General features: G+C 35.7%; 4 protein-coding genes across 7 annotated transcripts; 2 read left to right on the top strand and 2 right to left on the bottom strand.

Annotated features, from left to right (window-relative positions):
- Window positions 1–341: 341 nt before the first annotated feature.
- On the top strand, window positions 342–4,545 carry LOC125258873 (thiosulfate sulfurtransferase/rhodanese-like domain-containing protein 2). 2 transcript variants are annotated; one of them, XM_048176054.1, is made up of 9 exons: window positions 344–732; window positions 815–1,104; window positions 1,188–1,296; window positions 1,389–1,511; window positions 2,743–2,848; window positions 3,492–3,607; window positions 3,674–3,832; window positions 3,911–4,049; window positions 4,139–4,545. In XM_048176054.1, exons 1-9 carry the CDS (start codon window positions 619–621, stop codon window positions 4,369–4,371), a joined length of 1,389 nt encoding a protein of 462 aa, XP_048032011.1. In that variant the 5' UTR covers window positions 344–618; the 3' UTR covers window positions 4,372–4,545. The 2 variants fall into 2 exon arrangements, with proteins under 2 accessions (XP_048032010.1, XP_048032011.1); XM_048176053.1 differs by having other exon boundaries at window positions 342–732; window positions 3,492–3,832.
- atp6v0e1 (ATPase H+ transporting V0 subunit e1) lies at window positions 4,409–6,490 on the bottom strand. Its single transcript, XM_048176060.1, has 4 exons — window positions 6,214–6,490; window positions 5,716–5,763; window positions 5,121–5,240; window positions 4,409–4,838 (listed from the first exon to the last, which is right to left on the bottom strand). The coding sequence occupies exons 1-3, from the start codon at window positions 6,315–6,317 to the stop codon at window positions 5,147–5,149; spliced, it is 246 nt and encodes an 81-aa protein (XP_048032017.1). The 5' UTR covers window positions 6,318–6,490; the 3' UTR covers window positions 4,409–4,838; window positions 5,121–5,146.
- An 843-nt stretch (window positions 6,491–7,333) lies between these two features.
- Window positions 7,334–11,303, bottom strand: rpl26 (ribosomal protein L26). Its single transcript, XM_048176059.1, has 4 exons — window positions 11,155–11,303; window positions 10,319–10,491; window positions 10,058–10,198; window positions 7,334–7,500 (listed from the first exon to the last, which is right to left on the bottom strand). The coding sequence occupies exons 2-4, from the start codon at window positions 10,484–10,486 to the stop codon at window positions 7,372–7,374; spliced, it is 438 nt and encodes a 145-aa protein (XP_048032016.1). The 5' UTR covers window positions 10,487–10,491; window positions 11,155–11,303; the 3' UTR covers window positions 7,334–7,371.
- Window positions 10,910–16,772, top strand: LOC125258874 (interleukin-17B-like). 3 transcript variants are annotated; one of them, XM_048176057.1, is made up of 4 exons: window positions 10,910–11,038; window positions 13,790–13,859; window positions 13,944–14,263; window positions 14,960–16,772. In XM_048176057.1, exons 2-4 carry the CDS (start codon window positions 13,836–13,838, stop codon window positions 15,210–15,212), a joined length of 597 nt encoding a protein of 198 aa, XP_048032014.1. In that variant the 5' UTR covers window positions 10,910–11,038; window positions 13,790–13,835; the 3' UTR covers window positions 15,213–16,772. The 3 variants fall into 3 exon arrangements, with proteins under 3 accessions (XP_048032014.1, XP_048032015.1, XP_048032013.1); XM_048176058.1 differs by lacking the exon at window positions 10,910–11,038 and adding an exon at window positions 11,468–12,572; XM_048176056.1 differs by lacking the exons at window positions 10,910–11,038; window positions 13,790–13,859 and having other exon boundaries at window positions 13,866–14,263.
- Window positions 16,773–17,169: the final 397 nt, after the last annotated feature.

Genomic DNA, 17,169 nt, shown 5'->3' with positions numbered 1-17,169 from the left:
TACTGTTTTATAAGTGGTACCATTTACTTATTTGTATAATGTTTAATATTTGCAAATGAACTAAAGTGTATATTGTTCTTGAAGAATAAAAAACATGCTTTAAAATTGTGTTGTTTTTTTAATAAGGGATACTAAATGGTGTCATTTCATTCCCAGTTCAGTTTGTTGTAGGCCTATCTATTATTTAGCTGACAAAGAGCTAATTTGCATTCACAGTAAACAATATTAAAAAACATAAATTTTTTTGTAATAATTGCGAAATCAACTAGTATGTGGGTTGATAAAACTAGCATATAATCAAGTGATGAACATGGACAAATCTTTCAGAAATGATTCAATGAAAAGATCCGACTCAAAAGAACGATTCGTTCACGAATTGAACACCGGTAGTTGCGACTCATTTTATCTGCACGTTTAGTTTTCAGTTGTATTAACCTGTCAGTAGTATTTAATCAATCGGTCCAGGGCTAACGACATAAATTGCACGAAAAGAGGTTGAAAATACTTTACATGAGACATTGTAGCATGACCTTTTGTTTTTAAAAATATTAGTACTGTGAGTGTTAATGGTTGGTTTTCTCTTATAAACAATCATTGGAAGACAATATAACAGTTATAATGGCAAGTGTGCTTGTTGATTTGGATGTTGAGAGTCTTGCTCCAGAGGTCCATAAAGAAGACAAACTTGACTTTTCAGCAACAAGGAAACTGTACTCTTATGTAAAGAAAAGGGTGAGTATAGTGATCATTTTAAGTCATACTTATTGATATTATGATGATTGTAGTGTTTAATACTTTTCCCCATGGTGTTTAGACGTTTGCAGCATTTGTGGCTTCCAAGAAAATTCCTCCAACCTGTCAAAACACCTCACCAGCTCTTTGGCAGTGTTGTGAACAGTCATTCAAAGAGCCATCATCAATCCACAAACATGTCGCCAACAGCCATGCCAGTGAGATTCACCAGCTGACCACTGAGACGCTGAACGAGATGCTTCAGCAGGCTCACAGCCAGGACTCTATGGAAGAGTCCATTAATGAACAATCAACAGATGTATCATCCTGGATCCCTGATACAAGCCATGTTCCAGAGGATGACCTTATCAAGTAGGTGCATTGCATGATTCTGATATCTTCTGCTCTGCTTATGTGAAGATTGATGATTTTCATGAAGATCGTCTGTTCTGTAGGGGTCCAGGTGAAGTTCTGCTGTATTACTGCTACTGTCAAATAAATGATCCTCAGATCATTTGTCAGTGGCAGAAAGAGCTTTGTTCAAAACTTCAACTGACAGGCAAGGTAAATAACCATGAACACTAATAAAATCCATACAAGACCTTTATTGCAATGTGTGTGTCTAATTTTAAGTGATTGAGATTGTTCTTCCACAGGTACGAGTGGCTACTGAGGGTATCAACGGTACAGTTGGTGGCACCAAAACCGCCACTTATCTTTATGTCAAGGCAATGCTGTCACATCCAACCTTCAATATAATGCAAGTACAGGATTTCAAGGTAAAGCAATTGCCACTGTCCAGAATAACACTGATAAGGTGCACAAAAGAGACACAAACTGAATCTAAACAATGCTCATAACCTGAGATCTGAGCCTTTGTGGGGTTTACACTACAAAATTATGTGGTTTAGAATACCACAAGATGTTATAAACAAGATGTTATAGGTTCAAACATTGCTCAACTGACAATTCCTTTTAAAATGAAAATCTGTTTGTCAGTAGATATATAATGGTGGCATATTTGGTTGCACTTTATTTCACTCAGCAGAGCTATAGAACATTGCATAATAGTACTTAGAACAAACTTTAAATTTAATTAGCACTTCTAGTAAAGGGAACTGTTAAAGGATTAGTTCACTTTCAAATTAAAATTTCCTGATAATTTACTCGCCTCCATGTCATCCAAGATGTCTTTCTTCTGTCTTTCTTTCTTCAGTTGAAAAGAAATTAAGGTTTTTGATGAAAACATTCCAGGATTTTTCTCCATATAGTGGACTTCAATGGAGCCCAAACGGTTGAAGGTCAAAATGACAGTTTACGGCGATCCCAGACGAGAAATAAGGGTCTTATCTAGAGAAACCATCACTCATTTTCTAATTTTTATTTTTTTATTTTATACGTTTTAAACATAAATGCTCATCTTACTAGCTCTCCTTCTCTATTTGAATTCCAGCACACTTCTAAGTGTATTACTGCCCTCCACAGGTCAAAGTTTGAACTACATTCTCATATACAATATGCTAGTGCAAGTATGTAACAATTAGTTCAAACTTTGACCTGTGGAGGGCAGTAATACACTTAGCAGTGTCTACACTGCTGGAATTCTAATAGAGAAGAAGAGAGCTAGTTCAAGATGAGCATTTATTGTTAAAACTGAATTTTTTTTTTTTAGAAAATGAGCGATGGTTTCTCTAGATAAGACCCTTATTCCTCGTCTGGGATCATGTAGAATGTTTTGAAGCTGCACTGAAACTGTAATTTTGACCTTCAACCGTTTGGGCTCCATTGAAGTCCACTATAAGGAGAAAAATCCTAGAATGTTTTCATCAAAAACCTTCATTTCTTTTCGACTGAAGAAAGAAAGACATGAACATCTTGGATGACATGGGGGTGAGTAAATTATCAGGAATTTTTTATTTGAAAGTGAACTAATCCTTTAATTACTTTAGATGTTTAAGTGTCTAAATAGCATCTAAAATCACCTATGCACATTATTGACTTTTCCGGCAGAAAAGTGAAGGAGGTGCAGAGTGTTTTTCTGATCTGAAGGTTGGTGTTTACAAAGAAATTGTCCCTATGGGTGTAGATCCGGACATCATCTCCTACAGATTGGCTGGTAAGAGAAACACTTACAACTGGCTTGATACATAGAACAGTTGTTTATTCAATGTGTCTTTCTTTAAAATATTCATAAAATCTGCAATTTTGTTGTATTTATAGTACAATTCATAAGTTTGGGGTCAGTAAGATTTTTTTTAAAGAAATTAATACTTTTATTCAGCAAGAATGCATGAAATTGATCAAAACTGACAGTTAAAACATTTATGTTACAAAAGATTTTGTTTTGAACTTTCTATTCATCAAAAAATACTAATAAAATGTATCCAGGTTTCTACAAAAATATTAAAAAGCACTGTGGTTTTTAACATTGATAATAGAAATGTTTCATGAGCAGCAAATCAGCATATTACAATGATTTCTGAAGGATCATGTGACACTGAAGACTGGGAGTAATGACTCAGCTTTGCATCACAGGAAAAAATTACATTTTAAAATTCAGATAGAAAACAGCTATTTTAAATTGTAATGCTATTTCACAATATTACTGTTTTACTGCATTTCTAATCAAATAAATGCAGCCTTGGTGAGCATGAGATACTTCTACCAAAACCAAGACAAAAAAACTTACTTTTGAAACTTTTGAACGGTAGTGTGTGTAATAATCTCCTGTATTTATGCAAATGTTGTACTTCACAAAGGAATACACTTGGAACCAGAGGAATTTCACAAAGAAGTGAAGGCATTTGTGGAGAATCAGTCCTCAAATAGTGACACAATACTTCTGGACTGCAGAAACTTCTATGAGAGCAAAATTGTAAGTAGTTTAAAAGTCAATGTCAGAACTTTAGGTATGTTACATTTAATAGTTGTCTGTTCTCAGGGTCAGTTTGATCAGTGTTTGGCCCCCGACATCCGGAAATTCAGTTACTTCCCAGACTACGTGGATAAGAATTTGGATCTCTTTCGGGAGAAAAAGGTTTTGATGTACTGTACAGGGGGCATCCGCTGTGAACGGGGCTCAGCTTATCTCAGATCAAAGGTGAGTCTGAATGGAAAAAAATGACTTAACATGCACATCCCTGCAAAGGCATCCTCAATCATGAATGTTTTTCTTCAGAATGTATGCAAGGAGGTGTACCAACTGAAGGGAGGCATTCACAAATACCTAGAGCAGTTCCCCGACGGCTTCTATCGCGGTAAACTCTTTGTGTTTGATGAACGTTATGCCATCGCATTCAATGAGGACATCATCTCAGGTGTGTACTAGTGCATGCTTTTTTTTGTTTTGTAATTTAAAAAGAGTCGTATACTGAGTGACAAACAAAACATTTACTTCTTTCCCCAGAGTGCAGATATTGCAATTGCCCATGGGATCAATATCAGCTGTGCTCCACAGACTTCTGCTGCCAGCTGGTGCTGTCGTGCACCACCTGCAGAGAGAGCGGGCTGACGGCCTGCTGTCCTGTGTGCCAAGCCAAAGAGCAAAACCACAGTGACATCTCCTCTGGTGGGCTTCCTCATCGAGAGGAGTGCGAATGCACAATGTCGCGACCCAGAATCCCCAAAGATACACTATGACAAACTCGATGAGTTGAAAATCATCTCAGATGGCCTGTAACTTTGTGATTATTTTATTTTTTAAAATCTGATCATGCTTTTTTAATAACTTGAAACTGTTGTACCAATTTCGACATGCTTTTAAAACCGGACTCAATGCAAATCTTCAATAAAATTTAAATTATTTGCATTCAATTTATTTGACATACAAAATCATACATATAAAATGGGACGGGTTAATTTGTCCAACATTATTCAGGTCAATTAACTCAAAGTCAATGTACTGTATATACACGAAGACAAAAAAACATAAGATTTAATTACATATTATTTCCTCTTTTTAGATCAAATAAATAAAAAGAAACACCACAAACTGTCATATGGTAGTCATACTTTGAGTAAGAGAACAGCATGTAAAGCTTCAATCACAAGGAGTTTTCCTGATGGTGAGATCGTCTCCGTTTTGGCAATGTACAAGCTTCCAGCATCTGAAAATGGTTAAAGAGCAAAATATTTAACCTCTCCTAACTGAAAGAAAATAATTCAATTCATATTTGAATGGGAATATGACAAGCGTAACAAGGTGGGTGAAAAGTACGAAAATGATCAAAAACAATTTGGGAAGTTAGTATACCCTGTGTGAACAAAGTCACTATAAATTGTAGTCTAGCATTTTGGGGAAAAAGAAAATCTACTCGAGGTCAAAATAACTAGAACTGAAAGTGGGGGTTCATCAATTTACAAAATGAAAGATGTTAATACATGCTAACCTGCTTTGTAAAAGAACCACTGGACCCTACCCCCAGTGGTAGTAGAGGTACCAGATGGTGTCGTTGCTCAATACTGGTCCAAACAACGGATTCAGCTGTGACAGAATAGCAATCAGCCAGCTGAAATTTAACCAAAAGTACAAAGTGAACAATATGGCAGTCATAAGAAAATAATGCAAAGAGAGACTGAATTTAGGAACAAATGTAGCAGCAAAAAAAGTGATCTGCACTGCCCCCTAGTGGCTGTTAGAGAACAAACACTATCATATTTCTTCAAAATAATAAATAATTCACATCAAACATGGACAGTGCAGACAGTTAATGAGCTTATTTAACACATCATACAATACTATTTACATTTATTTGTAAGTGTATTATATTAAACTGGAGGAAACTGCACATGAACTGCATATTGGCCTGGATGTGTTGTATTTCTTTTTTAATCAATACTGGAGTTGCCCAAAGGCTGTGTTTGACTTTCAACTGAAACAGAACAGAATAATCTCTTTATTTTACCACTTTAAAGAGCAGCTACAATTCTCAAGTATCTCTAGAAATGTAAAACATAAAGATAATTTAAAGACAATGTACTTACAAAAGGTAGCAACAGACTGCAGTTAGTACCAACATCGTCACAATGACTCTAATGAGAAAATACAGATATTTAACACTTATTAAAAATACTGTGAGTGTGAATAAACGTACATGTGTAAAATGTTTCTTTATGTGTAACATAAAAGGTTTCTTTAAATCAGCCTCGTCACTTGGCACGGTCACATGATCCAGTCATACACATCTTCATGTTAAAACTAAAATATTTCTCAACATATATGATTTTGATTTGTACCAAATACATAATTTGAATTGAACGCACTTCCTATTGTCATGCAAGTCAAATCACAAACTTTATTTTTTTCTGTCGCTCACTTGTTGGTTTTCGTAAAATAAAACGAATAACTATTAACTTTTGTTTACGAACACTTTGAGTTTGCTAGGTTTTTAACATTTGAATACATCGCTAAATAGACAGAGGTTAATATAGATGATGTAGGACAAAAAAACTTTCGTTTAAGGTAATGCTAATGTTGCTCACCCTCGATTCGGTCCTTTAGGAATAAACCAAGGAATAACTCCACCAATAAGACCCCAAAACACAGTCATAACTGACATTGCTATCACAAACGATGTAGCCGCCATTATATTTCTTTGTATGTCGAGGTTTATTAACTTGTTTTCTGTCAAATAAACTTCGTAGTCTCCACAGCGCTCGCGCACTCGACTGCTGTGTGGACGTGATGGTCATGTGACTCCTCGGGCCCTGAAGAGAACTGACATATGACTGATGTCTCACCTCTTCCTCTACACTCAGATCACATTAAACATACAACCTTCTTTTGATACTAGAGTTTTGGTCTAATACAATGTGCATTTTGTAGGGTATGTGCCCTGCATTTATTTAATCTACTCTAGTCACACGAAACCTTTAACCAGTATGAATTATTTAAAATGTTATCCGCTGACTTTTAGTGTAGCTCTGTGAAACAGGGTTATTAAACTTAAACAAAACCCAAAAACCATTAAAGAAAAACATTTCGTAAACTGAAATAAAATTTAAAGCATTTCAGCTAGTTGCCAATGAACATCTCATTTTCATATTTTTACTTGATGTACTTAAAACTTAAAAATGATAGTTATTAAAAACCTGTATATTTTAGTCATTCGTAATTAGTGGACAAATTAAAAAAAAAAAAAAAAAAAAAGACTTCCACCGAAATATTTAATATAAAGATTTCCTAGACAATTCAATGCCTGGAAAGCAACATTTTAAAATTCCCAATTTCCCATATATTTCCAGGTTTTAAACAGCCATAGGAACCCCATTTACTACATATTACACAGCTTTTGCTTATGACAAAAAGATAGTGACAAAACACATCAGTTAAACAAGTGGCCAAATAGGAAGTACAAGTAGTTCCCTGTCTTGCCTATCTTAAGAATTTCCCTATTTTTGTCTAATTTTTGTTTAGAAACCAGCAATTGCTCAAACTGTGATTTTCTGTTATGTTACATTAAATGAAAACACAGATGGCATTAGGTTGAGCTTAAACCAAAATTCTTTAACTTCAAGTTCAATTTGGAAACAGCACTGCTGTTTCATACCAAAGCCAACACTCTTTTATATAATAGACAAAAAAGCACAGAAATGTCAGAAATGTTTTTACAGTCTTTTATTGTTAACAAAAGAATCATTTCACTCCTGCATTTTCTCGATGGTTTCCTCCTTGTATTTGCCCTTCTCCTTTAGTTCCTGTCGGGACTTGGCCTTGCGCTCAAGAATCTTCTTGCGATCCTTGTCAAGCTTTAGCCTGGTGATCACCACCTGAAGAACAAAAAGATTGATTCATTTTGTGAACATTTCCATCAACATAAAACAGCATGACATATGCAAAAACATATACAATTGATCACACATTTAAGTCAGTTGACAAAAAAACCCAGAGCATTTAATTGTTCTCCTTGCAGACAAGTGTTGCATTTCTGTTTTGATGAGTTAATACAAGAGACAATTTCCTATTTGAGAAAGAAGGTAATTCACCATTGACAAGATGGGCTTTAAATAAAACTTGACCATCTATGCCGTAGAAAAGCACCCACCCCCCATAAATTTGGTGCTACATGACTAAAGACAAACGAAAAATGGACGTGGCATTCTATTTGTCCAAAAAAGGGAGGAAAAATGCAATGGGCTTGCAATGCACTGGACTTGATCCGACTATCCATGAGCGGGGAATGCAGAAGTATGGGGGATAACACAGATGGAATACCCATTGTTCATTACATATATTACTTGCATTGTATCAATACAAAACTGGTTGAAAATCAGCAAAGTTACCGTTTAAGTATTACTTATTTATATTACTTACTAACTGTTACTATTACAAGTAACTGAAATGTAATCCTGTAAGCTTATGTATTGGCAGATTGACGACAACTCAAGCTGAACAATCAGATGCTTCATTTCTCATAAACAAGTAACCCCTGGTGACTGTAAACATGAATAATTTGGACATTGGAATGTCTAACGGAGCACTTGTTAAAACACATCAGTCAGTAGCTCTAGGAAATGAAATAATAGTCACTGCCATTCATTAATACTGGACAAATGTCAGAAATGTGTAATCAATCTAAGAGTGACAATTGTTACTCAATTCACCAGCACACAGCTTGTTTTGATGCGATAAAACTAGTTCCAAACTTCATCTGTGATTAGGCTACATAGCTGAATACACATTTGTAGTATGCTGTTCATATAATGCTGATTAATAATCTGTATGTATACTGAAAATTGTTGCTAAGTATTTGTTTTATCACTAACCAGATGCATCAAATGCACAATTATTGATCAGATCCGTATTTTTTTCTAGATTCAATATTTTTATAGATCAGTGGTATTTACAAATAATCAGATTGCCTAATCGCATAAAGGTGTGGTCAAATTTACATTTGCTTGATGAAATTCAGTCATTTCAATTGAAATCTGGGAGGGGGGTATTCCCCACATAAGCCACATTTCCACCAGGAACTTTCCCCAGGAACTAGGGACTTTGGGGTGGTACTCTGTGTGTTTCGACCGCAGGAACCAGGGTCTAAAAGTTCCGGGTCAAAATTCTCCTCTCAAAACATTCCTGCTCACAAGGTAGTACTTTTTCAAAGTTCAGGAACTCTCAGGGGTGGGCGCTGAACCTGCTGACTAGTTGAGTTCATGCAGCATTTCGATTGGTTGACTCCACGCAGCATTTTATTTCAACCACCATTTTTAAAAATCTGTTGCGTGCAGTAAGAGTTGTTTAAACTCCAACATTGGAGTTTAAAAATACGACAGATGGGCCGATGACAAGGTTCCGGCTTTATTAAGCTTATATGCGGAGGACAAAATCCAGCGGGAACTGGAAAGCCACGCGCAGTCCTACGTCACCGGACTTATCTTCACAGTATTTTAGACAGGGACGGAAACACAGACAGCAACAGGTCTGGGGGAAAAAAGTTCTTTGGACAAATTGTTCCAGGTAATTTAGGTGAAAACGAGGCTATAGATCGCTCATTTTCAAGCTGATTGGTTTGAAATGACTTGTGTATGAGCAGTGGTACATGCATGACAAAACTGACAATGGACCATTTCACCAATATTTTTCCAGATTATTGTTTGAGTCACTTACTGACTGCCAGTGTCTCACCGAACAAAAACAATTAAAAATGTATCTCCTAAAGCATTATCTAGTAATGTATTATCTCCTAAAACTTAAGATCTCATTTGCTAACATTAGTTTATGCATTAACTAGTTTATGCATTATAATTGAAAGACAACTTTTCATTTTAACGTATTAGCCGTACTTTGGATGAGACATTAAACTGAGGTCCTGACTCTGTGGTCATTAAAAAAATCCAGCTTTCTTAAAGAGTAGAGGTGTAACCCCAGTGTCCAGGCCAAATTCCCCCCATTGGCCCTTATTAATCATGGCCTCCTAATAACCCCCATCCACTGTATTTGCTCCATCACTGTCTCTCCTCTCCACCTATAGCTGGAGTGTGGTGAGCGCACTGGCGCCTTTTCTTTGGCTGCCGTCACATCATCCAACTGGATGCTGCACACTGCAGGTGGGTGAGGAGAGACCCCAGATGTGAGCATAAGTAATAAATGCCTCATTCATTCGTAAATTAGTAAATGCTGAGATTGACATAAACAGGATTAATAAATGCAGTAGAAGTTTTATTCTTTGTTAGTTCATGTTAACTAATATTAGTTAACTAATGTTACAAAATTGCGTTAAGATTATATCAGCCATCCTCCTCTTTGGATAAAGGACAACCACTAGGTCTCATTTTCCAATGACACTCATGTCCTGCATGTAAACAAGTATCTGGATATAAAACATACCTTGCTGGGGTGGATGCCAACATGGACTGTGGTGCCGTTGGCCTTCTCGCGCTGCACACGCTCGATGTAAATGACGTACTTCTTCCTGTAGACCTGGACAACTTTGCCAATCTGCTGGCCTTTGTAGTGTCCCCGGACAACCTGGTGATGAGGGGAAATAAAGCAAGCAAGTTACGGTAACATACTTTGAAACTAAATGACATGTCAATACATCAGACTGTAATATACTGATCAGGGATGAAAAACTAATAATGTCCTTACCTGGACCTCATCGTCCTTACGGATGGGCATGGATCTCACGTTGTACTTCTGGCGGAGCTCTTTGGACAGAGGAGAGGACATGATCTTCCTGCGGATGTGTGAAGGGGCATTGAAGTGCCTCTTGCGGTTCTTGCGCCGGGAGGAGGTCACAAATTTATTGAGCTTCATGATGGCTGGCAAAAACAGGACAAATGCAATTAATTTTAAAAAAGGGCCTGCTTTTTTTATTGTTATCAATTAATCAAATAAGCTACATTCAACACAAAAGAAAAACAGCATTTGTGTAAGAATGAAACTTGACTGTCAAACGTTACTATCAGTAATTTGGATTTGTTTGATGCAGTTTAACACATCTCTCTTTAAACAAATCAGAAATTCTTATACAAAACAATTAATGTACTCTAAGCTTATGAATTCATGTCTTGATAACACACGGTGCATTTCCAACAGCTCGTGCTATTGCCATACTGTTATATCAACCTGACATGACACTACAAGCACACATACATCCCTAAAGTTCATATTTACGTTGTTTCAAAAGTGTTTAAACGCAACACGATTAAAACGACATATAACGCGCACAAACGGAAAGCAAAGCCTTGTGTTTTGGGGCAAAGTTAAGGTAACGCTATTCACACGGGAGAAAACATAGCAGCAACTGGCTGAACTTCGGAGACTAAATCATCCGTAATCTTGTACTGTGAGTGTAAAATAACACAGGTAAATTGAACATACTGATATTGTGTGGCGATAGTGTATGTTTTAGACTTTGAGGACGTAAAATCCACGAGGATGGCAAAGGATGTTTAAGAAATGCTTTAGCAAGCTTGGCTTACCCTGCCGACTTGTCTCTATGGCCGCCGGAAAAGAGACTCTAGAACTACTTCCGCCAGAATTAGTTGTAGCGCAAACCTCGCGAGATCATCATGGATAGAATGGGATTTCAAAGAAGCTACCTGTCGTTTATGGCAGGGTCACACCAGAGCCGATGAAAAACATATTTAACACACGATACAGACAAACAAACATCCATTACATAAAGTGGGCTACATTATAAAGGAAAGAAAACACCGGATATAAAAGTATAAAATGTGATGTCATTGCTTTGCAGAATTAAGCGGACGCGTTGATCTCTGTTGACTATTGATTTCACTGAATTAATCTGAATTACAAAATTAATAAACAAATAAAATAAAAAAAAAAACACTTAAAATTGATACAGTTTAAATTACCAGTCAGTTAGTCCTTTTAATTAAATATTTTGCAGGTCATTTGCAAATGTGCTAAGTCCTTATAAAAGTATGATGCTGTGCTCAAAGGTCCAGTTTTTGCTGGTTTATCTGGTTCGATCTGGATATTAGCTGGTCCAATGTGGTCATTAGCTGATGAACCAACCATAGTGTCCAAAAACCAACTCATTCAAGACGCTCTAGAAACCAGCTATTCAAAAAACACAGCTTAAACTGGACTTTCCAGGACCTAGCATTATACAAAAATAGGCCTATTATTGCACATAAACATTATTGCACATTTTCCCAGTCATTTTCATTAGTGTATCCATTCTGATACTTTAAAATCATTCAATTCCCTTATTCACAGATCTTTTCAAGATAAAAATCCTTGCTATATAGACAGCAGAAATCAATATTTGTATATTATCATTATATTTATTATAGATAGCTAGTGAAACATCCAGTCTGAATGTAAAACATGGTAATTTCTTGTGAAGTGTCACAGGTGCTTTAACTTAAAAAAAAATCCAAGGGACTTCTTTTGTCAAAAGATTATACAGAAGAAGAAAGAAAAGAAGGCAAATCTGAGTCACTTGTCGTTTTATTAGAATGATATAATTGTCAGTGAATTTGAAAACAGTTTTTATTCAACACAATATTATGCACCTTTTTTTGGCTTTTATCCAACAATCCTTTAAAAATAGCAAAACATAGTTTGCCACAACTGTTCTCTTTGAAACTCCAGGTCTACCACACTGCCCTGACATGTCATAAGAGCAGGTGTTCATTTACACAACTCAATGGCATCCATTGTGAAAATGAATATAGCATTGAATAAGCCAGATCAGGGGAAAACATGGATTGACCAAATCTGTATCTGCAGACTGTAGTTTGGTTCCCAGAATGGGTCTAAGGCTCATAAAGCTCTGTCTGGTCGTTTGTTCCCTCTAGGCTTTGGGACTTAAGAATAAAAAGGGTCTTTTGACTGCATACGATTGAATAGACACATGAAAACAACAAAGGTACAAAGGTTATAGTGTTCTGTGAAATTGGCCAAAATTCTATTGAAAACTCATGCACCTGTAAACTTGTAATCTATCTATCTATCTATCTATCTATCTATCTATCTATCTATCTATCTATCTATCTATCTATCTATCTATCTATCTGTCTGTCTGTTAATCTATCATCTATCTATCTCTCTATCTATCTTTCTGTCTATCTATATATATCTTTCTATCTCTATCTATCTATCTGTCTGTCATCTATCTATTTGTCTGTCTGTCTATCATCTATCTATCTATCTGTCTGTTAATCTATCTATCTATCTATCTATCTATCTATCTATCTATCTGTTAATCTATCTATCTATCTATCTATCTATCTGTCTGTTAATCTATCTATCTATCTATCTATCTATCTATCTGTCAATCTATCTGTCTGTTAATCTATCTATCTCTATCTATCTATCTGTCTGTTAATCTATCTATCATCTATCTATCTATCTATCTGTCTATCTATCTATCTGTCTATCATCTATCTATTTATCTGTCAATCTATATCTATCTGTCAATCTATCTGTTAATCTATCTATCTGTCTGTCTATCTATCTGTCTGTCTCTATCTCTGTCTGTCTATCTGTCTATCTATCTATCTGTCTATCATCTATCTATCTATTTATCTATCAATCAATCAATCTATCTGTCTGTCAATCTATCTGTTAATCTATCTATCTGTCTTTGTCTATCTATCTGTCTGTCTCTATCTCTCTGTCTGTCTGTCTATCTATCTGTCTGTTAATCTATCTATCTCTCTATTTATCTATCTTTTTGTCTATCTATATATATCTCTTTCTATCTCTGTCTATCTATCTATCTATCTATCTATCTATCTATCTATCTGTCTGTCATCTATCTATCTGTTAATCTATCTATCTATCTGTCTCTGTCTATCTATCTGTCTGTCTATCTCTGTTTATCTATCTGTCTGTCTCTATCTATCTGTTTATCTCTGTCTGTCTGTCTGTCTGTCTATCTATCTATCTATCTGTCTGTCTGTCTGTCTGTCTGTCTATCTGTATGTCTGATGTTGGAGAGGGTAACACAGAATGGGATCTTTACGTGGCCCCACCTTGAACTGTTGGCTTCAGGTGTGTCCCTGTAGGCTACTGTGTCAGTGTGAGGCGTGACACTTCAGTATGAGTAATCCTTTGCTCATTCTATTCAATACATGCTCACAGCAAGGAGACACAAATGTGACAACTTATTGCGCTCTAATAGAAAACAATGTGGAAAAACATATGGAATAAGGTGAGTCTCAAAAAAGTTAATAATTTTTTTACTTAGTAAAGCATTATGAGAATTAAATTAACCCCTCAGCACTTCATATTGCAGGTGTTCATGGTCCTGATGGTGTGGAATCTGTTTGTGCCCATTGACACAAAGTACTCAAGTAGAGAAGGAAAGTCTCGGAGACGAAAACTGGAATCACATCCTCGCCGGAGCGCCTCGTCTGTCAGAATTTCCCCGGATCCAATGATGACAGGTCCAGAATCAGGCGTGATGCCCGGTGCTGTTGAAACAGACTTTGATAAGAGTATCGAGGACATGGTGTCCCAGGTCAGAAACAATCCCAACCTATCCATAAGCAAATGTGTGGTGGATCGCAAACTGTGGATGTCCAACAGCCGCAGCCTCTCTCCCTGGTCCTACAGGTGGGTGAAATGGAGGTCATAGTTATTATTAATATTATTTATTATTATTGTCATTGTATCATCATCATTTAACCCTTATGTTCTGATTGAAGGTTGAAAGACCTCAAAGCCCTGTTTAATATAAAAAACATGCTTAACATTAAAGTATCTTGTTAATAAGTTTTTTAAATTATTCAAAAGTTAACTGCAATTCATACAGAAAATATGCATAAAGCCATTTTGCTGTCATGTGACATGAAAACAACCCGCTGAATTATCAGCAGTGATTACAGTGTCAGGTGTGTTTCAGGATACTTTGATGAATAGAAAGTTCGAAAGAACTGCATTATTTGAAATAGAATTTGTAACATTATTAATGCCTTAAATGTCAATTTCAATCATTTTTGCTGAATAATATTAGCTTTTATTTTCTTTCAAATGCTGACCGCAGCTTTGCCATTGGCATTATAAATTAAATTTTTAAAATATATGAAAATAGAAAACAGTCATTTTAAATTGTTTTAAACTGTATTTTGGTCAAATAAATGCAGCTTTTGGTAGGAGACTTTTTTTCAAACACATTTAAAAATCTTACTCTAGACCCCAGACTTTTAAAGAGTAGCATATAGGTCTATCTTTTACCTTAAAAACAGCCTGTCTGAAAACTTTTTATAGAAACAATTGACCAGACGTAATTTATTCAATGTCTTTGGCTAGAATCAATCACGATGAGACCCGTAAGCCCGTGGACATCCCAGAGGCCGTGTGTTCGTGCGTGGGATGCATCAATCCTTTCACCATGCAGGAGGATCGCTCCATGACCAGCGCTCTCATCTACACCAAGATCCCCGTGCGCAGACTCCTCTGCCACCGGCCAACGAAGAAGCCGACGAAGAAGAAGAAATGCGTTCCCCGGTACAGATCGGTGGTGGAGAGCATCGCCGTGGGGTGCACGTGCATCGTGGGGTAGATGAGTGGGACCAGCACATTTCAACCTGTTTTATACTGCTAATGAATCCGGATCCGAATTGTGCATGCTTTTCTATGTATGAAATAGTGAAGAATACATTGAGTAAGCTCAATATAACGCAACGGTATGTTGGCGCCTTTTCTATTTTGAAAAGGTTTTTTATTATTTTTTTTTATTTAAGATTTTGAACATTTAATGTCGTTAAGTATTGCGTTGTGACATCTCAAGCTAAATTAAGAATTAAAATTGTAGCTATTTTGGGCACCATAATGCGTTTTAAATACACTATCAAAAAGGGTGGCAGTTTATTTAGCCGATTACTATATGTTATGGAACTGTAAAGTGTGTCTTTATGAAATAAAGTGAATTTAATGCTGATATTTCTACAAATAGACAATTTTCAATTCAATTGTTCAAATGGCTACAAATTCAGTATCATTATTGTTTGTGTAAGTTCGCCCCCTACTGTCCAAAATATAAGATGACGAGATAGGCTAGAAGGAGGAGACACTTGTATGATGTCATTATGATGTTTATGTTTGTTTTGCTTTACTCTCGTTTTACAGTTTTTCTCAGTCGCTTTGGTACATTTCTCAGATCAGAATTGAAATTCTCAAAACTACCTGTTCAATTCTCACATCATTGTGTCACTTGTGCACATCAAAAAAGCAGTTTCTCATTTCTTTGAACAAGTTGCAAATGCTTTGGTACATCCATGCAAATGATTATGTACAATTCTCTGTTGTTTCCTACATTATCAGTTGCTTATGTCATGTTGATCAAAATGTATTATATTGGGTCTCTGTTGAATAGTCTCACCCCCCACAACATTTAGGCACAAGCTCATAGCATAAGTTTTTACATGCAAAATGGTTGAACACGTTATCATAATATGTCAAGCATATTTCTATACTTTCTATATTTCCATTAGACTTTTTTCTAAATCTGTCCTGAATTGGTAAATTGCTCCCAGGTGAATCTTGACTTTCTCTAACGACATGATTCAATGACTCAATGACATGTTCTGTCAATAAAATACAGTACAAACAGTAAGAGAGTAAATTTGAATCTTTTCCATTCTCTTGCAATTACACTCACACATACACTAAGATGTAACTTATAATTGACAATAATTGTCATCAAAACTTTAGCCATAGTTTCCATCAGAACATCCCTCCAGAGTAAACTGTTATATTGAGAACATGACTAAACAATTTGACTGTCTTATCCGTACACAATGACACAAGGACTTGTCATTCTGATGGCACTGACATGTTCATTGACACAGATATTTACTTTTGAGAGATGAACTAAGGATTTTGAGTAAGAGAGTGGCTTTTGCAGGTTATCCATGGTGTTTTGCTATTTGTACAAATTGTTTTGAGAAATGCACTTACTGTTTTGCAAATTGTGAGTTTGATTCGAGAAATGTACCAAAGCGACTGAGAAAAACTGTAATAGGGTGTCACACAACTTTAAAGTAGTTTATATAAATTGCTTATCTACTCTTTTTTTTTCTTCACTTTTTTAATGGTCATATTTCTTATTACAGCAATGACAGCGGCCAAAATCATTCTTTAATGTAAATAAAATATAAAATACGTTTACAAAAATATATTTAGGCCTACTACATTTTTTTTGTTTGTTGGCATGTTAAAGGGGTAAACATATTATTTTAATATGTTCCTTGAGGTTCACTTATAATGTTAATACAATTTTTGCACAAATATATATATATATATATATATATCCATTTTGATTAATTTGAGTAAAAATGTGTTCTCTTTCACATAGCATCTTTTGGTTATAAAACATTAAAATTACTTTTATAACTGGCTAACATCATTGCATAGGAAACAGTATCAACGGCCACTCGCTATTGCACATGAGTAAGTGTTTTTGAAAACATCCTCGATTTACTAAATCATGATTTACGATTTACTTTTTTCCCCTGGAA

This window comes from Megalobrama amblycephala, linkage group LG23 (genome assembly GCF_018812025.1).
Source record: "Megalobrama amblycephala isolate DHTTF-2021 linkage group LG23, ASM1881202v1, whole genome shotgun sequence".
Taxonomy (NCBI): domain Eukaryota; kingdom Metazoa; phylum Chordata; class Actinopteri; order Cypriniformes; family Xenocyprididae; genus Megalobrama; species Megalobrama amblycephala.
Note: the sequence above shows the minus strand (reverse complement) of the source record. Positions and strands in the feature narration are given on the sequence as shown.